Here is a 27,898-nt window from a genome sequence, read left to right on the forward strand (position 1 = left end):
GCTTTCTTTCAAGAGCAGATCCTTCCATGAGAAGGCCAGCCTTACCTGACCTGTTTATTTTCCTACACGAGTCAGGAGTTCAGCCAGAGGGAAGTACAAATCTGCAGATTTTAGTAAGAAACATTATACAAACCCAACAGCAATCACTAGAGAGCTTGAAGGACTTCAACAAAGAAGTATACACAGCAAGTATAAATATTTGGGAGACCAGTAAAAAGAAGTTAAGACACAAATATGTTTTCTCTTTGGAATTTTTTTTAGTCTTTAACTTCACAGGTTATTGTTCTACCCACATCAAAGAATCAAATTTATACATCTGTGTAGACATTTTCTTGTCTGAAAAGTGAATTTCTTTGCAAAGATATATGGGAAAATAAGTGAAAATGGCATCATTCCTAATATAAAAAGGACAAATTTTCATATATCATTTCTGTATATTATGAAAAGGTTCCTTTTAATTTTTAACTTAACTATTGGAGCTGAAATATTTTTGGGAATGCTGACAGTTTCTTAGGTGCAAGTTCTAACAAAATGGAACATTATGTTTGAAAACTTGATTTTAAAGCATCCATCACAAAATCATAAAAACAAAATCTTCATCCTTGCACTCACCAGAACCCAAGAGATAAAGGCCTGCTAGGAAGCTGTTTTCCTGCTTCTCCTTCCTCTGTATGTCTACTATTTATATGATTTCTAATAAAAGGATAACAAAACATTTTTACCACTTTATGAAAACTTGTGAAAATCATTCCATCCACCACTAATATGAAATTATATTTCTATAAAGAGTCATAAACAATTTTTTTACAGTAACATATGTTACTGGAGAAGTTTAGAATGAAAGTAAAGAACAATATATTGAATAAAGGCTAGGAAAAAAATTGACATAGGCTAAACACAATTTATATGCTCTGGAATCATACAAAGAAGGTAAAACTAAGGTTGGCATACAGAAAAAAAAAACCCTCCTAGAATAACTATGGTGGAGGGACTCCATGCAAACCCTTCTGACACAGCTTCGAAGTTTTTTCTCCTAGAAAACTTAAAATTCTGTGGTTCACTAAGCAAAGGAAATTATAATATCAAAACGACTTTCATTTTAAAAAGTACCCTAACTCAAAAAAGCAATTCCAACTGAAATCTGTGGGAGGACTTATGCAAGTGTGGTAAGCAGGAACTGAAGACCTCCATCCACTGCTACTTCCTCAGAATTTCCTTGGAGCCTTTCATTGACTCAACAAAGAAAGAGATATAAATTATGAAGTGTTACTTTTCCCTCTAAAAACATGATGAATGCTTTTAATATGATAATATTAAACTGGCTAAATAGTGCTACTAGCTTGGGTTTATGAAACACACCCTTGTGCAACAAAATACTCCTAAGTTCTACTCTTCTGCCTGATGTTATTTTTCTTTACTTTTAAAATAAAAGACTTTTGCCCCAGATGTACACCTGCAACTCCCGCAGACCTAGAAGACTGAAAAGCCACAGAATCACTTTGGTTAGCAGTTTAAATTTTTTTTCTCATTGACAGTATTCCTTTCGAGATTTTCTGCAATGTGTGATTGTCTCTAAGTTTTATGGAGGCTACTAGCTTTTAAATTCCATGCTTGGTAGAAGAAAAAAGCATTAGCTTCTGCTTCTGGACTGAAAGATTTTGTGCACACATAAAAGTGACTTTTCTCTAATCTCTGATTAAATGCAATTTAGAAACATTAATGTTTTTTCTGATATTCAAAAGCAGAAACTGTTTCAGCTGTAAGGGCATAATCTGAGAAAAACTACAGAATTTATTTTGAAGCAGCAGATCCTTTAATATATTTGGTATGATTTTGAATATTTTAAATTGGCAGTCCCTCCACCTAATTTAGTGGGGTTTATTTTGCACTGATTGAATACAAAGTAACATCAAAATGTCCCTAGAATTATCCAGTATTTGAATGCGTATAACTGAATTAGGCATAAGGAAAGCTATATTTTTGTTAAATAAGTACTTTTTTATTGGATAAAAACAATGGGAGAATCAGATTCACTGGGATACAGAGGATGAAATTAGGGAGTGTAATGCAACTATCAATTATTCCACTGTGGTGTTCTCCCTCGGTACACAAAGAAGGCATCCATAACCTCTCTTCCTTTCACAGCATCATTTCAGCTACAGCTAAAGTCTCAGTATACAATCCTGAGGCAGTTTGCATGCTTCATCCCAAATTGCCTAAAATGTGTAAATCTCTAAATTTAAGAGCATTGTCTACACAAAGTATTCAACCACACTTATGAGACATATAATAATGTGCAGATTACCTGCCTTATCATACCAATTGTCAGAACTAAACATATAAAATGTGACAATTTCTAGGTTTTTCAGAACAATTTGAAAATTTACAAGCAGCAAAATAGAAACTCTACAGCCCACATAGATTTATATCATAGTGTGAAAGCTCAAAGTAACACTCATTTCTGATTCTCAACATTACTCTAAGGAGCCCGTTAATTTCAAGTACAGGATAACTCTCACCTGACAATTGCAGAAACCTAAAAAGAAAAAGCAGAGACATCTCATAAAAAATTACCAACTTTAAAATGCTTTTCAATGCACTTCCATTTTAAATGATGATTGTGAGAAAAAGTGTGGAACTCCTGCCACAAATTAAAGCATATGACATAACTCTGCCTTGTGTAGCTGGATGGAAGCCAAAAGGAGAGGATATACTGTTCATCTTTGTGCAATTTCTGTATAAAATGCAATGGAGAAGCAAATATCTTATAGTTGTTTGTAATTGTTGGAAAACATAGACAGTGAAAGAGTTGGAATTTGATTTTCAGTTACAAATTTTGCACATTTGATTTTTGCAAAGATAACCAAATTCACTGTGTGTAAAATAGTTGAGTTGTAAACTAGGCTAACAGCATCCAGTATTGAAAATCCTGTTTCAAAGCTACTCCAACCACCATCCCCAGCTTCATAAATTTGCTGCTTTCAGATCAAAACCTTTTCCAACAAGTAGCGATAGAAACAAATTTGGCTCTCGTTGTAGTACAGTACACTTATCCAGGTTTTCAGAAAACACCACTTCCTCCTGAGAGTAGAAGAAAAGCTTCCATGTTTGTTTTTTTTTTTAACCGACACGCTTACTCAGAGCGTATGGGTAGATAGTAAGCTTTACTTTAACTTTGGCTGGAAGCCAACTACTTTGCAGTGATGAGGCAAACAAAATCATTAAATTATAAATATATTCAAAGTACTTCCAGTGACCTTCCCTGAATCTGTCTTGAAGCCAAATAACTCCTCTTGAAATTGAAATAACTAACAAGTATAAAACACTTCAACATAAAGAACTGTCACATCACTGCTTATCCATGATTCTTAGAAAATTCTGCAGCCATGTAGCTTAGGCAGCTGCAGCAACAGCCCAGCTATAACACACAAGGATTTGAGATAGCATTTTGAAAAGCACTAAACATGAATCTTCAGTTTGGGGCTACAGTGTTTTACATCCAAAGAAAGTGTTATACAGATAATAATGAAAGACATAATTAAATAATGCCATGAAGATTATAGCATTTTTAACCCTGGCTTATAAAAATTTGCATAGTAAATACATACTACTTCCAGATTACTTTAAAAATAACAAAAATTAATAAAAATATATTAAATAAAAAAGATTTCTTTGAGTAGATAATCCCTAGGAAGCTGCAGTGAACAGAGAATGATCCTAATACTTTTGTCTTTGTGGAGTAAATCTATCACATACATTGCACAAACATATTTTTTTAGCTCTTTCTGGGATCAGGAAAAAATCACCTCACTTTCCAGGTTTTCCATTTGGATAGAAATTACAAGCTAAAATATATAACAAATATATACCTGGCAGAGAAACCTATTTTTCTTGCTGACTACTGAAAAACATGCTGTCTCAGAAGTTCATGTCATATACTGAGGAACGAAGTATGCAGGCAAGTAACAACATTCTTATGTAGTATCAAGAAGCATACATCCAAGTCCTCAAGTATACACTCCGGGAACCTCAAAAGAATCCTCTAAAGGGTAAAATCACAGTAAATACTCCGAAATATGGCAAGTTTGCAGAACTTAAGATATTTTTGCAAATCAAAAAATCTTTGGAATGAAGATTACAATTATAATAAAAAATGAGTCTCAACCCAACTATGAAGAAGCTGTTTCTCTGTAATAAATTGTTCAAACCTTCTTCAACATTTGTATTTTAGAGCTGTAACACTTATTACTGGAGTCATATGCTTGCTATGTTCTTTCTTGTCAGGAAGCAGCATTTTCACTTGTAAGTTATGTTTTGCTCAATGAGTCATAAATTAAAGAACTTTCCAGAGGAACACAAAGAATGATGGTTCAAATTTTATAATGCATCATGCATTAGAATACCAAAAGGCTTCTACTACATTTTAATGACTCATTTTACTGCTGAATAGGAAATGCCAGCTGATGTACACTAAAGTTAATAAGGACCTGAAGAAGCTACAAGTGATACTTAGCTTCAAGTATCATTGGTACTCACTGTAAAGAATTGTGCCATTTAGAGCAGTTGTTTTCACTGTCAAGTACAGAGTCGTCAGATTGCTTGTTTCCTGCCCAGATGCAGTCCTGGTCTCAGATACAGATGTCAGAGAAGGTAGTTCCAAGTAAGAATTTCCAGTGAAGGATGGAAAAAGAAGTGCCGTGTCTGAAATGAATAAGCAAAAGCTAATTATATCAATTTATTACAAAATAAAATAATAAAATACAATATAATCAGCAAAATGCATTTTAAAATATCCATTCTTCTGACTACCTGTGAATAGTGCAATCAACTATATTATTTGTAAAGCATGCATATAAATTTATTTAATTTCAAACATTCAAGTTAAATATGCAGAAAATGAAAATATCCTAACATCTGCATATTACCAGAAGTGAAAAGACCATTATAGGAGGAACTACTGCTAGAAGATGCAATAAAGTTCAAAAGATTGTTACAAATTTTCATCTTTACAGATGTGTCTGTGCAGACATCCTATGACATCCCTGTGAAGTACTTTTGTTTTATAGTTGTAGATAAGAAACACAGGTTTTCCTCATTTTAACGATATTCAGATGTTCTGGGTTTGAAATTATGATGAAGATGCCATTGGGCAATTTATGTATTTTTCCACTGCAGTACTGCTGTCTTGAAAATAAATAATCACAAGAGAAAATTTTTAACTTTGAAGGCTTAACATTTACAACATTTATTGCATTAACTATTAAGTTTTTTGCTTTTTTTTTTTCCCCTGTAGCTGTGATCACAATACCACTCAAGCAAGAAAAAACAGAGTAAAACTAATTGAAGTTCGAGAGAATGTCTTCCTGATGCCTTAAGTATCCCTAGTTAAGCGATGCTCCTTGAAGACTGTCCAAATTCATCATCAGGGATACGAATAAGGAATAAGCAACAAGAAAAACACTCTGAGTTCAGGTGATATTTTTGCAAAGAAATTTTTAATTTAATGAACTAAAACTATACAATAGATTTGTGACTGATGATTATACATAAGCATGACTAGTATGTGGATATTATTTTTCAAAAATTTTATTCACTTTATTCATTTTTTGTTTGCTTGTGGAATCTGCCCATGGTGTAATTTCTGCCATTTTTATTGGACTTAAGAAGAAAGAACAAAATGAAACCCCTAGTTAAACAAGCATGTGTTGAAGGGCATTCATTAAAAAAACCCCACAGCCTGGCAACAAAAGAAAGGCAGGATGGAAAGCAAGAAGTAGTTACGTTTCTAAATGGTAGGTCTAGAAAAATTGGGATTGTTGGAGAAAGTGAAAAAACTATGGCATGAAAAATTTCCCTTGGAGGGTGAGGAAAAGGTCAAAGGAATTGCAAATAATAAAATGTCAGAAGCAGACCTACACAATGAGAATGCCATTTGTCTAATTAAATTCATACTTTCAAGGGAAACAGTACTAACAGATCTACCTAGTCCAGTGCAGGGCCAGAAACATGATTAAGGGACTGAAGCTTCTTTCACGTGAGGAAAGACTGAGATAGCCAGGACTCCTCAGCCTGGAAAAGAGCAGGCTCGGGTAGATCTTATTAATGTCTATAAATACCTGATTGGAGGGGATGGAGAAGATGAAGCCAAACTTTTCTCAGCAGTGCCTCCTGACAGGCAATGGGCACAAATCAAAAATGAGGAAATTTCACCTGAACACATGAAAATGCTTTTTCACTGTGAAGATGGTCAAGCACTGGCACAGGTTGACCAGAGAGGTTTGCCAAGTCTTGATCCTGTGAGATTTTCAAAACCTGACTGGACATGATTGTGAGAAACATGCTCTAGGTGACCCTGCTCTGCTTGAGCAGGTGGTTGGATTAGATGATCTCAAGAGGTCCCTTCCAACCTCAACGATTTGATGATTCTGTGATTTTTCACACAGAGGCTCTGTGCAGACAACATTAATTCTTGTTCTTCAAATATAGTGCCTTGAGAAATTTCGGTGTAGTACAGTACTCACAATATAGTGGCACATCTTGCAGCTAAAGCTATAAACAGTCTTTTATTAGGCAGTTTTCAAAAACTACTCAACTTTGAGATTAACTGTCCACAATTTGTTTTCTTCCTTAAAAATAATATTTTATGAAGTTTCTTTCAGATAGCTGAAGGGGAGGGGGAGAAGAGAGAGAAAGGAAATGAAGCACAGGATGTACAGGCAATCTTGAAACAGGAAGGACAACCTCATCATTACTGTGTCTGGGATAGTTTCCTTAAAAGGAGAGATCTTCCATAAAGACCTGCAACTTTCCAGGCAGTCCAGTACCCTTCATTCAGAAGTCTCTGCACTAATGGATAGCCTAAACTACTGAGAAAAATGCTATTTCAACTGTAGTGACTACACCTGCAGTGCTGCATCCAAAGCAGCCTAGACCAATGCAGTGAAGTCCTCTCAGGAATCATCAGAAGAGATACAGAGAAGACAGAGACTTCACCAGAGACTTAAACTCATACCTGGCCAATAAAGCCATCCAGAACTGCAAAGATGCAGAGTACACCCTCTTCCTCATAGCATGCAGGCTATTAGCCTGCTGATCCTCAACAGTCATTCTCTGCCCTAAAGCTGTACAACAGTTGCAATCCATTGCAACTGTATAACATCAGCAAAGAGGTCACTGAGAGCACAGGGGTTAATCCTGTCAGTTGGATAAAGGGCCTAAGTGAAAGAAAATTAAACAAAAGATATCCCTGAGCTTTCATCTTCACACAAACTGAGACTGATTACCTGCAATGTAGATCAGAAGGAATACAACTTCTACAGGTAGCACAATGAAGCAAAGAAGCCACCAAAGACTTCTTAAACACAAGACACCAAGAAAACCTCCTACCCAGCAAAAGGAATCAACTGTGAAGCATTCCAATTCAACAGTTGAGAAGTACTGAAACAGGACATGGTCAGCTGTGCTTTCTATGTCCCATATTTCAGGGGAGGGAGATGTCTCAGTAGCCACAGATCCTGCAGGGAATAACTTTACAGCATCAGTTAGGGTGCTCTGACAGAGTACCCTCTCTACAGGAAAACACACCCATGGAAACTCTCTAGAACACTCTCCTCCATTTGGCTTAAAAGCTAATTTGCAAACATCACAAACTAGCTGAAGTGCTTGAATAGCAGACGAAAATCTTTACTGTTAATCATCCTAGTTTGTTGTTTTATCTTTTGTAACTTTGTTTGGTAACTACAAAACAGTTTTAAAGTACTCATATTCTCTTGTTCCTTAAATCTTGACAAATAATAAAGGTAATTCTGACTAAACTAATGAGAACTCAATTGTAAAAGAAGGTCTGGAGAGGAAACTGTATTTCAGTGACAAGTATTAGTCAAGCAAGTAGCCCAGCATATGCCAAGACAGTGAGGAACATGTAAGAACCCCAGCATCCTGAGGGTACTTGTAGCAATATCCACTAAGTCTAAGTATTCTTGTCTTATCTTTTATATAGTGGAAACACATTTTAAAGACCCTCAATGTTTGTCAAGCATCAAGTAATTAATTTTCAGTATTACTGGATTTGGAGAAAGTACCAAAATCTAAACCACACTTTTTTATCCGTAACAGAATTCATACATACAGCTAACTGTAGACCCATCATTTGAAATTAATTCAATAATAGTAGTGACAGTTTGATAACAGGGAATAGTTTGATGCAATGCAAACAGTTGTTTGCAGCAAACTGCAGCCTCACACACAGCATTGCTCTTCCTAAAGCTTATCAAGATCAACCTAATGACACTCACAGTATTTTTGGAAGAACTAAGTAAAAACCTTTGAGAGATTTCATAAAGATATGAGTGTTAGGAGATCTTGGATAGTGGAATATTGTTATCAAAATTGTAAGAAATCCACAAGCAAAAGAAATACCATCACTCTAAGTGAAGCTTGTCAAGTTGGTACGTTATACAGATAACTATATATCCATTTCACAAAGCTATGTTAAATAGTAATACAAAATTCCCTGACATGGGATTCTGAAAAAGGTGACATTATATGGACCATAAAAAATCATTGTGTGTCTGCTTTCAATTTATACATATAACTGGCAATGGCAGACTGTGAAAAGGCATCTTAAATAATGTTTAACATGCATACATAGACACAAAGGTAGTTACTGTAAACTCTTTCTAAAAATTGACAAAATAATAGCCTTGAAGCCAATACTTGGAATTCCAAGTGAAAAAACGTAAAATAAAAAGTAACTTTTAGGAAAAAAAAAAAAAAAGGTAGAATATGCATGTATCTACAAATAGAAACTATACTAAGATAGAACCATGGTTCTGAAAAATCAGTTGTGGGTCCTTGATGTAGTTGATTGAGTCTGTGTATTAAGAGCCTATAATCTTTAGATTTGTGATGAAATAAACAGGTAGAATAGTATGGGCAAAGCTGCTTGTCTGGAATCTCTTTTTCCACTTCCCTTGTTCTACTAAACTCTAAATTAGCAGGAATTAAAGTCCCATGCAGCACTGAGCATGGCTGCACGCTAGTAGGTTCCATGAATCAGAGCCAAGGAAGGCATATGCTGAACTACAATAAGCTAATAACAGAAATACTATTCATGCCATCTACAATGTGCATATAAGACTCTACCACAATATGAGTATTTTACGTTGTTTTCAAGTAACATTTATGTAACTTCATATTTTAAGATGGTTGCTGGCAGTAAGTAATTTTGTTCTTCACTTGTTTCACAGGACAGGCTGACAGAAGAAATGGTTACTTTATTCTCTCCTGAGGCCACTAACACTGTCAGCTCTGTTGATGACCCCAAGGGACTGCTCCACTAGGTTGACAAAGGGGAGTGCATGCACCCCAGGGGGTACGCAAGACAATTCACTGGGGTGCAGGAGGAAGAATATTAGAACTGCAGTAGTACATATATGTAATTTATAAATAAGTACATATACATACATTGACATGGTGTCCTCAAAAATTTGTTTACTGATGGGGTGCTCAATCAAAACAGTTTGGAGACCACTGCACTATGGAAAAACTGAAGAGCAATAAGGATTTACTAACCATGACCCTCACAAGAAGAAGAGGGAATGTAATGGAGTCATCAGCACAGCAGTTCTGTAGCATGGAGAATTTCCACAAAGGAAATGTGTTATGACCTACATTTAAGATCTTTGAGCAGAATGTTATTTTTTGAGATATTAATTGTTACTACAACTGAACAGTAACAAATGTGAGACTATACCAATAGAGGATAGTGAGAAAACTAGTACAGTACAACTTCTCAAAGCCATACAGTTCTTTCAGATTCGGAGCATGTCCCTGTTTCAGTAAGCAAAATGGTTTAATGAATTTTAGCCCCCAAACTATATTTTTTAGGCTATGTAGGTGTCTAAAACCTAAATTGATCAAACTCAGGTCTCTATCTGCATATAGGCTTCATCTTTAGATACTTAAATATGTCAATGATCAGGAAGCAACATAATACAATGATAAACAAAATTAATATGTAAAAAAAGACTTTGTAAGTGCAAGGCACAATAAACTATAAGTAATGTAACAGTTTTACAGGTCTTAATTATACTGGTAGAAATTAAAAGGTAATGAACATTTTAAGGCTAAAAAAGTGGGCTACAAGTAATTCAAGATACAATCCCTACAAAAATTCATAACAGAGACAACAGAGTTGGGTCTTGGATTTCCTGAATGGCACATATAGATTTAGACTACATATAAGGAAGAAATGTTTTATGATGAGGGTGGTGAAACACCGGCACAGGTTGCCCAGAGATGCAGTAGATGCCCCATCCTTGGAAACTTTCAATGTCAGGTTGGATGGGGCTCTGAGCAACTTGATCTAGTTGATATCCGTGCTCATTGCAGGGGTGGGATTGGACTAGATGATCTTTAAAGGTCCTTTCCAACCCAAACCATTCTATGATTCTATATTGCTAATAGAATAACTACTTTAATGGTTTAACTGAAGTCTTGAATTCTATACTGAAAGAAAAAGGTTTTCTGGGATATTGTTGACTTGTTTCATAACAACCCACAATATGCCAAGAAAATGTTGTGAAACTTTTAACAAGTTTCTATTATGATCCTATTTGACTTTGTCTTAGTTAGAAAATAAAGAGTAGTAAAGCGAAGAACACAGTTTTCCACTGCTAGTAAACTGGAATCTGTCTGTTTCCACTCCTATCTCTAATTCTTCATCTGCATTGTTTGCTTTTTGTGACAAGTTTGGTTTAGTACTGAATTCTATTAAATTCTACTGAATTCTATTAAAAATAGACTTTTGAATCTTGAAGACAGTAAGACCCAACAACTGTATCAGCCATCACTAAATAAATTCAGATGAGAAATAAGTAATACTTTTAATAGTAAGGATGAATATCAGAAAAAAACCCACGACAAAATCCTAGAAAAGGAAGTAATGCATTCATCTTCTGTTAGGAGAGATCTGACCAAACATCTGAACAAGCTGTCTACAATCTACAGGGTAGATAACTTCATTGAAAGTCTTTGGTCTTTAATAATGAAGAGAAATAGGTAATCCTAGGATGTGATTCTCTTCACCTTATAATAAACATCTAAAAAAGCCGGATTAATCATAACCTAAATCCATCTATTTCTTTCCACTTGCTATAAAAGGAATTGAGGGTCACTAGCTTAGCTGTAGACATGTACACTGGCAATATCTGAAGTTAGATGAACAATTCTCACTCTTGATGTCCGTGCATCAGAACCAAATGGCCTGCTGGAGGCTTTTCTTTAGGCAAAAACAAGCTAATACAATAGCTCTGAGATGAAATGTTAGAGATGTGAACCGAACAGGATATCAAAATAGTTAGTCAGGGGCTTAAACTCTGAATTTGCTATTTGTATTTTTCAGTTACAGTGGTAAAGATCCTATGACAGAGGTCTGAAACTTATGGACAGATTCTGTGCTTGCTTCTCTTTTCCATCACCTAAAGAATATAGTAGAAGCACAGATGATAAAAACTTTGCCGACAAGTGCAGAAAACCTTTTCCATATTACTAAGAATGGAGGTGTTCTCAACAGGCAAAAAGTCAGTTTAGAAGCAATATCAAGGGACTGATGAATACATGGCTTGCTCTATCTATCTCATGCTCACAAAATATCCCAGGAAATAAAATTTAACAAGCTGAGAGTAATGCATTCTTTTATCTCATGTTCACGGTGGGAAGAAAATCAAAGTGAAATAAATATGATTCAGAAAATTCCTAGGGATTATGTCTGGTACATACAAAATCTGACTTGGGTATTTCATAAAGCTTCACACACACCTACAATAGTACAGAAATAAAATAACCATTTCCTCAATGACTGTAACTTTAGAAATCTACGAAATAATTGATTAGGTGAGTTCAGCTGTTTCCACACAATAAAATATGAAACAAAATAAATCTCACCCTTGCTGCTTTCATTCATTTGTTTCAATGCACAAAAGCCTTCTGGTTGCTGTAACTGAACTACATTATGAGGCAAAAAATCTTTATGGAATAAAATGCACAAGTTTTTCTTTATCAGGCCAGCCTGGTGCCTTGCTGATAATGCTCTCTGCTGTCAACTGGGAGATCTGAATTCAGATCACTGGCTTAATCTCTTACTTTGCCGATTGCTAGGGGTTTCAAATGGCAGAAAGATGGTATATCTAATCGTGAAGACCGAGAGAAAACACCAAGAGGCAATGGGTCAAATAAGCAATCCTTAAGAGCATGACATAATTTCATTTTCATTGAAGAAAACTGCCATACAAGTGGAGCAGTGTTAGATGAAAAGAGTTTAAAAATTTCTGGGAAAACAAAGCAGATGATGCCATTAGAAGTCTCTTCTGAATTTTCCAAGCAGCCTGGTAACATGCCTCTGCAAAGGTACAATGAAACACAGAACATAAGCAGGGATGATCAAACGGATGGTATGGTTTCCAGAGATCAGGCCTATTGAACAAGGATGAAATATGAAGAGAAAAATGTGAATAAGAAATGACTACTCCATGTCCTGTAACACAAAAATAAGGGCACCCAGTGAAACTGTCAGGTCACAGGCTTGAAAGACAAAAGGAAATGATTAATAAATTTTCACAGAATACATTTTTTTTGGGTAATTTATTGCCACAAGATATTTTTTGGGTCAAAAGTATTTTAAAAAAAGAATCATTAAAAATTGGGAAAAATATTGGAAAACCAGTTCACCAGAACAGCAAGTATAATGGAACCACAGCTCAGGAAATCCTAATCTCAATGCTTGGTGGAAGCTGCAGTAATGTACTTTGGGAAAAATCAAAGTTGCCCTGTTTTTATATCCCTCCTAAAGTATTTGTTATTGGTTTTGCTCAGAGATTGAGCTAGATGACCTACTGGCCTGATCCAGTTGGTAGTTTTTATGTGGCTTGTTCTGCTTTCTGAATCACTGCTAAGAATGCATGACAGAAGAGAAGAAATATGCACACCATTTAACATAAAGGAAGTTAATGATTCCATAGTTATCTGAAACATATAGCAAGTGTCATTACCTAGTGCCTAGAGATCAAGTTACCTTGCTCTTTTGGAAGCTGCACTGTAATAAGTAGATCAACCCAATGTAATTATGTTAGCAGTTTTACTTCAGGAAAAATATTTGATATGTGGATAGTTTTAGCATTCCTTACATACTGAGAAGTTCAAGAGTTAGCTGCATGTCCGACAAAACAAAATCATAGTAAAGCAATTGATGTTCATATGCTGTGGGAAGAGGGAGGCACAAGAAGAAATTATTTTCATATTCCTTTTGTAGTGCTCATTATTCCTCTTCTAATCTCACATTTTAGGAGGGAAAAATCACTTTTTTTTCCCCTACACCCTCATTTGTTATATATCAACAAAGTTATAACTGCATCAGTTTACAGCAGATGAGAATTCAGTATTTCTGGTCAACTTCTATGTATCTGTAAAAGGAAGAAAATTACCTGTCTCACAGAATAAGATGATGCTTATTCAGTTAATGGCCAGGAAGCATGCTAAACTGCCCAGCTGAGAGATGCTGTGTAATTATTAAATTCTGTTATGGTTAATGGATATTACATAGACATGTAAAGTAAGACCACATGTGTAAGTGGAATAGACTAACATGAGAAAGGAAAAAGGAAAATTATTCATTCATACCCAGTTCAAGGTTCTGTGAAAACAGGTATGACCTCAACAGAAGGTATAAAAAAAAAAAAAAAATTAAGAAGTTGGGTGTTGAAAGAATTCCAAACAATCTAGTTGTTGTTAATCCAAATCCTCAAACAAAAATTAGCATCTTACTACCTGTTTTTAGTAGTTTTGAAAACAACCCAGTCATTTATCTTTTTCTGCTTGATTAGTTTCTTCTCCAGAATTTATTACTTTGCTCCTAAGTGCCTTGGATTTTGAAGTGAAAAGAATGTTGTTAATTGATACTAGTACCTAATCAGATGTATTTAACCACCTGCATTCAAAAAGTTCATAAGTGCTTAACTCTTTTCCTGAATTTGACATAGAGGAAATTGGAAAGCTATTATCTAATATTTTCTTCAAGCTCAACATATTTGACAGGAAATATGATCTTCCTTAAAAAACACCAGAGTTTTATCTATTAAAAAAAAAGTCCTATGTAGGAGGGAAATGAGGGTCTTTTATATCTTCGTTTATATTTTTCAATCTCTCCCAATTACAGGAAAAAAATCTAAGGCAGACTTTGATTATCAAACCATAATTTACACTGGAGTTGTCATAATGCGCTACTATACTTGACATTGAAAAGCTGGTTGCTTTTAAGGTGACTGTGACACATTATGGCAAATTTTAATGAAGCAAGGACTTGTAAAAATCCTTTGAAGTTCACTTATTAATGTATTTGTTCTGTAAAGTATCACAGAAGGTCTACTTGAACATTAGCTTTCACATCTTTGATTCAAATCTAATGAACTAGTAAAAGGAGTGAATGAAATAAAGTATTGGCTTTCAGGGGGAAAAAGGCAGCTGTCAGAATACATTTGGAAACTAAATTCTCATATCATGCGGATGTAGTAGAGATTGTAATTTACTCATTGTCATAAGAACTGTTTGGTTACACAAATGAATGCAACCCATTAGCTTCATTTTCTGTTGTTTTACAATGAGTCTCAGCTAAATACGTACATATTTTATTTATGTATTTGTAACTCTCATGTTTATCAAAATTCTAAGGCCATCTTTTTGCTTTATGAGATATCAATGTATTTTCAGCCACTTCAATTTTATTTCTGCCAGCTAAGTTTAATTTTATTCTCTGCAATGGTGCTTGAACACATAAACTAACAGTCCTATCCCAAAGGATCAGAGAAATACTTTATGAATAATTGGCTATAAAAATTTGATTTGGACAAATATTCAGACTTTTTCAGTGTGTCATATTTAGTCAGTTGAAGAGGAATCTTCCATCTGGACAACCCTGCAGACTGATTTGTCAGATGGCTGGTACCAGATAATAGATGATCAATATTATATGTGAAATGCAAGCTGTAGTTTTAAGCACACTAAATTTAATGTGCTCATATAAACAATACAGTTTATGTATTGTTACACTGTGTATGCACCAATTCTTTATTATTTTTCTATGAGATTTTGATAAAATTTTGATTAGACTTTCCTATTATTATTTAGACATATGGATGCATAATTTACAGAATTGTGTAAATCTAATCTGAGTTCTAATCTGAGTTTGTTTTCATAGGTTTAGGGTGCAGAGGTAGTTCCTGAAATTTCTCATTTTCTAGCTATCAGTACCTTGCAGAATTTACAGAATCGTCTAGGTTGGAAAAGACCTTGAAGATCATCCAGTCCAACCATTAACCTAACATTGACAGTTCCCAACTACACCATATTCCTCAGCGCTATGTCAACCCGACTCCTAAACACTTCCAGGGATGGGGACTCCACCACTGCCCTGGGCAGCCCATTCCAATGCCTAACTACCCGTTCTGTAAAGAAATGCTTCCTAATATCTTGTTTAAACCTTCCCTGGCACAAGTTGAGGCCATTACCTCTTGTCCTATTGCTTATTACTTGGTTAAAGAGACTCATCCCCAGTTCTCTGCAACCTCCTTTCAGGTAGTTGTAGAGGGCGATGAGGTCTCCCCTCAGACTCCTCTTCTCCAGACTAAACAACCCCAGTTCCCTCATCCGTTCCTCGTACAACATGTGCTCCAGACCCTTCACCAGCTTCGTTGCCCTTAAAAAGTTGCCTTCGTTGCCTGTAAAAGTAAGTCCTTCCTGCATAAATGTGGAAAGAAAAAAGAGAAAACAGTGTTTCAGAGATACTACTACTGTGTTCTTATGAAACCAAGAATTTTTTATTCCTGTTAAAGTTTTGGTAATACCCTTCTCAAGTTCGTTTGAGCTATTTATGAATGATCTCCTAATCTTTTAAAAGATATTTCATAAAATGGAGAAATTAATTTGGTAGAGTGTCAACTGGTTAATCAACCAATGATCAGTTGGCATCCTTCTACAAATGCTTTTAATGTAGAAAATATTTATTTGACCTTTGACTTGAAATTAATTTCAGTTTGCTTCCTACGACTTTGCAAGATCTCTAAACCATATTTATAGGAATATATTCACATTCTTTTTTATACGCCTGTCTTATGTTCATACTCTCTTTTATACCCCTCTCATGTTCATACCCAATAATTTGTGGTCAATACATTCAGTGTTTCTCCAGAAAGCTTGTTAAATTTTCTTGTTAGGGAATACTTTTCATTTGTTTGTTTGTTTGGGGGGAAGGTTACTGCATATATATAAATGTCTTAGTTAAAAATAAAAATAATATTAAATAGTCATGCAGCTGTGAATAAATGGACAGAATATTGTCCAGCATAACAAGTGGTTGACAAGCTACTGAAACACAAAAAAAAGAGAAGAAAATGAGCAAACCAAAATTTAAGAGCAACATCACGCTAAGAAAAAGATAAGAAAATGACACAGGTCATGATGCAGCAGAAGTAAATATGTGATAATCAGTGGAAGATTGGATTTCAAAGGCAATTTCATAATTTAGGCTCCCATCTACAAAACTAATTAGGAAGCTGGACAATAAAATAAAAAACATACACTAAGCTGCAATAAAACTATAAAAATAAATGCTGTATTTTGGCAAAGGATACTAAAACCACAAGCAGCAAGTTCATCAAGTAGTCCTTCTAACTTCTTCAACCTGAGAGTGTAAGCTTTTCTACTTCATAAGACTGGAATGAATATCAATTTACTTGATTCAACTTAATTAGTGAGCCAGTGGATTGGTTGCAATGTTTTAATTTGTTGAAGCTATCATTTTACGGTTGTCCCTGAGGCTTGGGATTGGGGTGGGGGATGTTTCAAGGCCTTTGGCTTCAAATCATAGAGATATGATCTTATTCTGAAAAAAGACTGTTTTGCCGTCTATGATAAGAGCCTGAGATTAGGCAGTGACAATGTCTGTAGGTAAGAATGAGCAAGGTTAGAAACAATGTGAACATAAACACTGTTAATTTCTGCTCTCTCAAAATGTGAAGTTTTAAGAGGAACAATGAGAGCCACAAAATAAGAATATGAAAGCAATTTCTTTTCCATCTCCCAATGATACTAACACCTTGCCATGGCTTCTTTTGGGAATCATGAATCTAACTGTAGAATCTGGTCAAAAAAAACAAGTAACAGACCAAGAATAATATTTAAGGGTTAAAATTATTAACAAATTCAGGTAGATTAATCTTCAGTTAACATCAGAACAGGAATTAGGAAAAGAGACATTTCAATGTATTTACCCTTTCCTTTGAGGATTCAGAAAACAGCAATTTTCTGCCTCTCCACAGTTTTGCTAATGTAATTTATTTATTTTTAGGCCAAATTGGGCTCAGTGTTGTAGGCACACAACAAGTTCAGTCACATGAAATTGCAAAAGAATATTGTAATCATGTAAGCAAATTTATCTGGATTAAACTAATGAGGTGGCCAATTGAAAACTCAGAAATGCATAATCTCTTGCACAATTCTTTATTCTTTAGCACCCTGAATAAATCAGCCAAGATGTAAAAGAAATACTGTCTGACATTACCTTAGACTGAAATGAGTAGTTTCATTGGATTTGTCTTGGCTATCTTGGCTTTAACAGTAGTACCATCACTCTCCCCTTCCACAGCATAACTGGTAGAAGTGCCAGATGAGATGGATGTTCAGTATTAGAGTTTTCAGCTCATCTGCTTGCTTTTTTACACTGATTTGATGTTACAGTGATGTAGCAAACCTCTACTGTGGGTGTAGGTGAAACAAAGAGAGTAACTGTTCAATTTACCTGTACATTGTCTGCTGTGTGAAAACTATAGCATTGGACAGGGCTATAAGCAACCTGACCTAGTTAATAATGTCCCTGCTCATTGTGGGGTGAGTGTGTGTGTGTGTGTGTGTGTGTGTGTGTGTGTGTGTGTGTGTGAACTAGATAACTTCTAAAGGTCCCTTCCAACCCAAACCATTCTATGATGCTATGATTCTATGATTTTGTTAAAGCAGAAGTAGACAAGAAACGTACTTACTGCCTTGCCATAGCTGCTGCATTTTGTGTTAGTTTAAAACCCTTCTGAGAAGGACAAAAGAGAGGGAAGACTGTTTCCCCAAGGAACAGCAGAGCAAGCTCCTTTTGGAGACAGAAGAAGCCTGCAGCATGGTTGTAAATAGAGATATTCCCAACCCCATCTCTCCTCACACTCCATTCTGCCTGCCCAAAAAGGCCTTCCTAAATTGAGTCCCAAAGGTAATAAAAAGGTCTATGAGAGTTTCAACAAACCTAGGAAGCCACCCTTCTTGAGCAGATATTTTCAACGCTTTTTATTTTAACTCTTTGCAGTGCAGATCTGACTTTCATCTATACAGAGTTACTTTGTTCTAGTTTAGTGGTTTATGTTCTATGAAGGATGACTTTAGACAAAGATTCCTTTCATGTTTTGGGGTGTTCTTATTGAAAGAAGACGAAAACAGTATTTCAACTCAACGTTCCCGCTTAATTGGGAGCCTGCCAAGTGTCACCCCAGACTAAAAACTCTTATTTCAGAACCATTTCTGGTACAGTTTTCCACTTACTGCAAAATGCCACATACCTATTGATTTCAGTGAAGCATTACACATCACCTGATATAATTTCCCTTTTGTTTAACTGTACAGCAATAGATTTTGGAACTACTGTAAGCCCCTCTGTATTGGTGTAAGTAGGTCTACTCAAACAGGTTGTTGAGTGGATTTACAGCATTAGTTTGTAAATATACAGTTAAATGAATAGCAAGGTGGTCAATGAAAGAACAGATCTAATTTTATCCTAGAGAAAAGTACATATAGACAAAAATTTCCTTTTCTCCCTAGCTTTACTGCAGAATTCAAACACATTAGTTTCAAGATAAGCAAAACTTCTGTTTGATAATAATTTAAGTTCAGTTCAAATTCTGAATACAGTTTGGAAAATACACTAAGTGAAATGCCACAAATGCGGGAAAGCAAATGAAAAATTATTTTCCAGTGTTTGCAAACATTTAAGAAACACATTTTTGTATACATGGATATTTCCACAAAGGGTCCCAGGAGGAAAATAATCTTATCTTCTAGGCAACAAAAAAAATACAGCATAGACTAAAGTAATCCTTGCACCTCAACACAACACAAAAGAGAATTTCTAAAGCAGGGTATGTAAGCAGCAACATATCTGAAGTATACCTAGCTTGATTATGAAAAAAGCACAGGAACTATTAAAAAATTGTTTGATGCTTTCTGATGCAAAGAACACCAACTAAAATATGTATGAAGGTTATGTGGTAATAAAAGTATAAAACATGTCAATGTCAGTTTCTCAGTGAACCAGGACAAGAAGCCCCTAAAATATTAATGTTTCAGTATGGGTTTTTTTGCTCAGTTCAGAAGGTTACTGCACTTGGGCTACTGGAAGCTGGTCTGTTCCAAAGGAAAAAACAGGACACTACTGTGAATGCAACAGGGACTCACGATTTGTAAGCCACTGAGCTCCAGTCTGTTTTCACACTCTGAGAACCTATTCTGTCTACCCCCACACTGAGGTAGATCTCCTTGGAGACTGCACTATACAAAGCAAAACAAAAGATCCAAAGGTTTTTTTGGGCATCAACAAATAGTGAAATACAAATGATATATATATTCCTGCTCACTTTTACTTCTCTAAGGAAACAGCTCTTCTTTTGGTGTTGCTACAGTCAAGCAAGTAGAACTTATCTGAAGATCGTGTCCTTTTCTCCAGTGCTATTGGACTCACTGCACTGCACAACTTTTAAGCACTTTGCCCAGAGGATGTAAAGAAAAGACAAAAAACTATCTTAGAAAACACATCCAGGTCTCCTGCATTGTGCTGCTGAACTGTTTAAAAAACCTTTTGGTCTTTATTTTTATTATTACTGTGTTTCAAGGGACAAAGTCTAAGCAAGTGTAATGGAAAATCACTAAATTAAAAAATATTGCTTATCATATGAAGGATACATCTCATTAGTGATATCAATCTATCTTAAAAAGGAGTAAATTTAATTTTAGTAATTTTAAATAATTTAGTTTTAGTCATTGTTGAGCTAGGGAATTAATCTCGTGGTATCTTATTTTCAATTAATTATCTACTTTAAAATAGTGTGTTGCATTCTCTCATAGATTTTCAAATTGTCTATTTCTTTCATTGATGTCAATGATTTTCCCATTTAGTGGGATGACTTTCACCATATTCTTAGGGGGAAAAAGTCATAATTTTAGCAGTTTTCCATTATAAGACTTGTTCAACAGCTGAGTAGTAATTACAAAAAATTAGCACTGGGAGGCTAATACTGAGCTCTTTGTGGCACAGACACTGAATCTAAACTGCTCCATTTAAGACTTTAATGTAATGTAAAATCAGGACAGACTTCCCTTCATGTCAGTAATGCAAAAGATGGGAGAGAAGCAATTCTTCTTTTATACAGTTTAGGAAATTATACCTATTTCGGAAGTAAGGCCAAAGTAAATGGAGAGTGCATGTAAGAAATGGATACATCTGAAATATAGATCCCTCTTTCCACTGCATTGCCAAAACACTCCTCACATTAGTGCAATTGTCTGTGGACAGTCTGAAAAAAAGCACATCACAATATGCACACTTTCCTGTACGTAAAGATCACAGGTAAACTCATAGAACAGAAACATGTTTTTGGTAGGAGACATTTAAGTACTGATTTTCATCACCTGAAGGAGCTGTGCTTCCATCTAGAAGGACAACTACCAAAACAAAGGAGAAATAACAATAATTATAAATAAAACATGACTTTGTAAAAATACAGTATGTCCTGAGATGGACTTCTTAGGCTTTCATGCTTCAACACGTGTCCTAAAAAGTGACCTACACCAGGCTGTCAATCTCAGTTTCCCCAGGAACCCAACACAGAACTGGAAGCATTGGGAATCTGTGCTGTCCATAGGTCAGAGGTCCCACTTCCTTACTTAGGATCTAGAAATATTTAGATCCCCTAGTCTCCAGCTCAGAGGAAGGAAATCCTACACTTCAGGACACCTGTCAGATCTTCCAACAATCAGGAGAACATACAGGAAACAGTCTACCTTTTTTTCATACTTGTCTTAAAAGGCAAATTTTCAGGCCAAAGGTTTAGATAGGAAATACGGGTATAAATCCATCTGGTACATTTCTGTCTTAAAACCAGAATGGGATCATATAAAGTTGTATATAGTATAGTCATTTACATTCCATACTTATAAATGTTTTAACAACTCCTTGTTATTAATTATTTCACTAGGAAATCTTTCTGAATATCAACTTCTCAAGGATATCCAGGGAGGTTTTATCAGCCCGGTGCATTTGTGTCCCATGAGACATCTTCAAAGACAATCTTAAAGTTTAGTAGCAAATAGCATAAGAAAAATGACATTATAATTACTGCAAGGAGTTCTGAGTCCAGAAGCATTTTGTAGATGTAATCCAGAGAAAGAAAAGTGATGAAGATATAAGGGAGAAACCCAGCACAGAAGAGAATATTTTTAACTCATGGGTATAAAAGGCAGATGGAATTAATCTCTCAAGTCTGAATAGGAGAAAAAAAAAAAAAAAGAAAATTGTTTCGCTTGAGTGAACTGCTTAGATCACAGCCAAGTGACTATGTTAGAAATACAAATCATGTTGTACAAACTTACTCTTCACTTCATATGACTTGATGGAACTGCAGTGCAGAAGAACAGGTCTATATCAGGATACAGTATCAAGAACCCACATCAATTCAAGGACTCAGAGAATTAATTTCTGGTTACAGGTGAGTGGGGCAATTGTCTGCTTGAAGCTGTTGAAAACTACAGAGCCTGGACTTAGTAAGAATGTTATTTTCTCTCCCTTTCTGATTTGGATCAATGTTTTGTACAAACAAAATACTGTGGCACACAAGAACACAAAGTCTCAGGACAAGTAACTTTATATTGTGCTTGATATTTGCACCAATTTATACATCTTCCTTGGTGTCGTGGTTTAATCACAGCCAGCAACTAAGCACCACACAGCCGCTCGCTCACTCCTCCACAGTGGAATGGGGGAGAGAATCAGAAGAGCAAAAGTGAGAAAACTCATGGGCTGAGATAAAGTAAAGCAAAAGCCGCATGCACAAGCAGAGCGAAACAAGGAATTCATTCACTACTTCCCATCAGCAGGCAGGTGTTCAGCTATGTCCAGGAAAGCAGGGCTACATCACACCTAACTGTTACTTGGGAAGACAGACACCATAACTCCGAACGTCTCCCCTTCCTCTTTCTTCTCCCCAGTTTTTTATTGCCGAGTATGGGCCATATGGTATGGAATATCCATTTGTTCAGTTGGGATCAGCTGTCCCAGCTGTATCCCCTCCCAGCTTCTTGTGCACCCCCAGCTCAACTGCTGGTGGGGTGGGGTGAGAAGCAGAAAAGGCCTTGACTCTGTGTAAGCACTGCTCAGCAATAATGAAAACATCTCTGCATTATCAACACTGTTTTCAGCACAAATCCAAAACATAGTCCCATTGCAGCTACTATGAAGAAAACTAACTCTACCCCAGACAAAGCCAGCACACTTCGAAAGCCACAAATAATACTTCTATGCCATTTATTACACCACAGTTAGAGGTTTAATGTTTGTATATCAGTTGTTCCTTTCTTCCAGCAAACTCTGAAAGGTCTTTTCAAAATGAAGCTGCTGATGTTGCTGTGAGGGTTAGGCTGTTTTTCCCATTTTTAATAAAATCATAGAGAACTCAGTAAACAAACCCCATTATTATGTTAGATATTTATTTCTTTAAAGCTGAAATAAATCCACCTCTATATCCCATTGGAATATTACTTCACTGTTACACATGAAGCTGGGAAATCAGTAAGATTTAATACAGTGATGTAAGATACAAGCAATTTCTCAGACCAGAGAGGTGAACACACCTGAGAGACAAATACTAACTTTTCATTACATTTTGTGAAACTATTAAAGCTTCAATTTGATTCAGTATCAGAATAAGAAAAAATTAATTAAGTAATGCCTTCATCCATCCCTCCATCCAATTCCCTCCACCCATCATGATTTCAGAACATATATTCTCATCAACTCCAAGATTCAGCAATTAATACTTTACCTCATGTCTGGTATCAATCTTAAATTTAACTTTTACAGTCTTTCAGTGAGCAGCTGCTAAAAATCAAAACTGTACAAAGGCAGACAGGAATGCATGAGGCAAGATGGTAATCAAGATTACATGATTTCAGAGATCCCAGACTATTGGAGCTAGAAAGTCTGCTGTCCTTACCAATGGAAAGCTAAAAGTACTTCCAGTTTTTCAGCCAGTGTATTTCTATTTTTGATCTTAGAGTTGTTCACAAAGAACTTACTATATCCAACAGAGTTGGGCAGCATATGTTTTACTCAAAACAACTGATGTCTATGCTGCAGCAGCAGTCAATTCGCAGAACAGGTTCAAAACTCAAATACTTCTGAGTCTAACTTTGTAATATATTTCTGGAACGTAGCAAAATAAACAGTCTGATGTACTGATAGTGAAATAACCCAACTTTTAGAGATTGCTATTTTCTTCTTTATTCCATTTATCACTGATCTAGGGTTGATACATATTAAATAACAGATTATCTACCAATTTGCACTAATTTAATTCTATTGCCTAGCATCTTGGAGGATATAGTTAAAATACAAAAAGCTTAAATTTGCTTTTATATAGCTAAAATTAACCAATAATCCAGAATAGCATTAACTGTTCAATGTGCCAGTCTTTTGCCATGTTAAATAGAATTTCAAGAGCTACTTCATGAAGTTCAATACTTTTGTTGTTATTACTGTTTATAATGTTATTTTTTCAGTTTTACACCTCTGATGTTCCACACTAAATTTCAATGGCATGACTACTGGTTTTGACTGGGATAATTTTATTCACAGTAGCTGTAAGATGCTATGTTTTGGACTTGTGATGAAAACAGTGTTTCTCACTTTTACCCTTTTGATTCTCTTGCCCATCCCACTGAGAGGGAGTTTAAACCACAACACTGTTCTAGAAAAATACTTCCAGGCCATCTAGAAAGCATTGTAATGCAGTCTGCAGTCATTTTTAGAAACCAGATATTAATAGCTCTGAAAAGCAGGCAAAACTCCTTGCTCAGCCTTGGATACTGGAATAGCTGGTAAGTATACATCTGCTTAGAGCCCTAAGACTAAGCATAGAACTTTCAAAATAAACATAGTAAGATCCTTGTTGATTGACAACTACAAGAATTTCTAAAAAAAATCTGAAATGTCTGAAGTAACATAATTAAGAACAATTAATTGCCAGGTTAGAAAAAAGGAGGTATCCCTTCCTTCTTTGACAGTCTTATTTGTATACAACTGTTCTTCCAGCTAACTCTGAAAGGTAATTTCAGAATGACAAGCTTGGCCAAATGCAGTGCAGGGCTTAGAAAAGGAGAAATAGAGAAGATAAATAATATATCTAAGAGTCATTGCAAAAACAAAATAAATCACACCATTTTAACTGCATCACTGGCTCAACCCAAGAATAGGTAGAGGTTGCACCATGAATTTACTATACTCAGTTTTTGGTTCACAAACACAGCTCAAGCAACGCTTTTAATTTGCCTCCAGAGACTATGGACCTGAACTGCGTAGAGTGGAGCCTCTCCTAAGATCTGTTTATGTAACAAAACACAGCTACTAACAATTCCTTTTTAATATGACATGGTATTTTAGGATGGGAAATTTATATTTAAAGTCATTGGCAGGGCTGAGTTAAGTTTCATGTTGAGAACTACTTTGTACTACTGTAGTATTAATTTTCTATACATTTTTCCCAGTCTGATGAGCATCTGCAATTGTAAAATGACCTTACAACAATGTCACAACTCTGCCACTAACACTACATGTTATGGTTCTCTAGTATATGATAAAGAAAACAGGAAAGCAGTGAATAAAACAATACTGAAATCCCATTTACTGATAGTTTTAAATACATGTTCCCCATCTGCCTTACTAATATCTGCTTGGCTATAAATAGTCATCTGTGAAATTACTTCATTTTCAAATCATAGATGAAAAATGAATATGGGAGGAAAAAACAAGGCTGAAATGAGCTATCATTCAGCATAGCTCAGATGCAGTTTAGAGCAGCAGCAGTGCTGATTAGTTTTTTGAAAGGAACACAATCTCAAAACACACTGAAAGGGAGATAAAATCAAAATATGTTCATAAGAACATGTACCAGGGTAAGGAACACCTGCCCTTTTAGCTTGTGGTATCTAATTATTAACAAAGGTACATTCTGTATTTTAGTACTGTCTGATTTCTCCTCTTTGAACCATTTTTTACCAAGTCACACCTCAGATATTTTCTTCATAACAGTCTCAGTGCTGATGGATTTCAAATTGGAAAATTTAATTGCTTTTCTGGGTTTTTACTACATTCATTTCATAACAAACCTACTAAAAAGTATCACAATGGATGAACTGCAGGTAAATGGTCCAAGACACATTTAATCTAATTTATCTACTAAATCATTTTAATTAGTTTTGGACTGTGAGCTGTTACTTCTAGATTTTCAGAACAAAAAAGGAACAAAACCTCTAATTTGAAAAAAAGACTCCTACACACTTTCTTCAAGTCAAATAACCTCCCACAAATTAAAAAACAAATACAGAAAAGACCCACATCATTAGTATACCACTTCCAGTTTATAACTTGGATGATAAGGCCCAAAATAACTAACATCTGTCATCTTGAAAAGTGCGCTTTACCTTTATTTTCTAATGTCTAGCAGAGTCAGACACTGAGCAGTCTTGTTTAGACTGATTTAAATTCTCATTTATTTTAATGCATGCCTATAAAAACTGAAATTTGCCATTTGGTTTAATTTTCTACATTGCTTATCGATGTCAGATATAGTAGTAGAAAGCCAAAATAAAGAGTCTGTAAAGTTAAGTATTATAGTGACTGCTACCACAAAGTGTGGGCAGCTGTTGTTAACAATATAAATGATCATAAAAATATACTTAATATCTTCGTGTATCTTGGGCCAACAGAATGAAAACTTCTTTGTTTTTTTCTTTTATGCACAGCATGTAAAAAAGAAATAGATGTTTAGAACCTCATTATATAATGTGTGTTCCTTTGTTCCTGAGCAACAACTGTTTTGAAAGAAGCTTCACATTGATTTTAAAGAAGAAATTGTGAAAATAAAGCCATTATTTCAACAGTAAAACATTTTCAAAATTATATCCAAACATGAAATTAATTTGTAAATCATGTTGACATTACTAAGAGCACACAGTAGTGATCTTGCTCTGTTACCATGTTGACTTTATTAAACTTGTTTAAAAATTGCTCAGTATTGAAGTGGAACAAGAGACAGAGAACGATAACATGAACATAGACTGATACCTTCCTCAACCACCTGTATCTTACAAAATGAAATATTTGCTTCTTAATCTATGGGAAGTTTTCATTTATATTAAGATCTCTGTGACCTCCTTTTTTTATTATTTAGCGATAAATCAATATATCTACTTCTATGGCATACAACTCTGCAATGGAACAGAAAGTGTGGCAACTGAACTGATACTAGTGCTGTGAAAATGTACTGCCTGGTCTTTAATTAGATTCACACATTCGCATAAGGAGGTATCTGGAACCAAAACATGTTGATTCTTCTTTGCCTTTGTTTATGTATCAAGGAGACAAAAAACAAAGCCCTGATGGATCAATAAAATAATGATTTTTTTCTCTTCAATTACAGCAGCAATCCTTCTGTTTTCCTAGAGGGTCTAGGAAGGGACCAGAGCAACAGCTGGTGCAGGTCATGGATTAAAGCTCTACTAAAAGAAACATCAGAAAGGAGATTTTCAAATGGAGAAATGTGAAGGAAGGATCTGACATATTGTATCTTTGGACATGAGATCTGGGGTCAGAAATGTTGAGGTGGTGAATCTGTTCTCAAGTGCTGACCCCTCTAACTGGGACCTGCATCTGGGGCAGATACACACACAAAGAGACCCTTATAACTATCCCATTCATTTTTGCTGCTAGAAATAACCAAGCTGTAACACAGACAAAACTTGCATACAAGATGAGCTGTTATGCAAGTAAAGTCCTGCTGTCATAAGAACAGGTAGTCCAACCACAGCCTAGCCCAGGATTCTCTTTATGACAGGGCTAAGAGAGGATGCCACAGAGGAGGATAGGAACATGGCAAGTATGTAATGATGCTTCTGAACAATACTTTTCCAGGCTCCAGCAATTTGCAACTCGTGGACTTTACGAACCAAAGATTTTGTCTTTGCATTTAATATCTTTCAATGAATCTTTATCTTATGAATTTATACATGTTGCTTGTTGAACCCATGTAACTTTTAGTATCCACAATATCATACAAAAAAGTCCCACTGCTTAATTACACTCTGTGAAGAATACAAGCAGAGGAATCCCCAATGATTTCAACCATGCTGAAGGTTTCTTTCCCCTTAGAACATGCAGTGCCTTAAAAAAGACAAAGCACCTAAAAGCTGTGGGAAAATATGAATTCCATGAAACAGCCCTTTGGACATTCTGCTAGCAGTTCTGCATCACTCCCCAAGAAATTAGTTCCAGAACTGATTTTTTTTTTTTTCTGAAGAACTTCACATCTATGTTCAGAATCTGAAAGTTAAGAAAATCTGCTATAGGTTTCAGCACATTTGCTGAGAATAATGAGAGAAAGCCATTGATTATACTATTGCAGATTACAAATGTAAAAAGTCTTGATGACTAAAGAGTATATAGGTATAACAAAAATATAACAAACTACAATTCCTAAAGTCAAAAGAA

The 27,898-nt window shown here is 35.4% G+C and overlaps 1 protein-coding gene across 1 annotated transcript in view; it reads right to left on the reverse strand.

Annotated features, from left to right (window-relative positions):
* Positions 1 to 27,898, reverse strand: part of EYS (eyes shut homolog) — a 1,118,553-nt gene that overhangs the window by 192,448 nt on the left and 898,207 nt on the right. Inside the window, exon 38 of the mRNA XM_074861787.1 lies at positions 4,537 to 4,701. Within this exon, the coding sequence (XP_074717888.1) occupies positions 4,537 to 4,701 (165 nt within the window). The remainder of the gene's footprint in view (positions 1 to 4,536; positions 4,702 to 27,898) is intronic.

The sequence above is a fragment of the Strix uralensis genome, chromosome 3 (genome assembly GCF_047716275.1).
Source record: "Strix uralensis isolate ZFMK-TIS-50842 chromosome 3, bStrUra1, whole genome shotgun sequence".
NCBI classification, from domain to species: Eukaryota; Metazoa; Chordata; class Aves; order Strigiformes; family Strigidae; genus Strix; species Strix uralensis.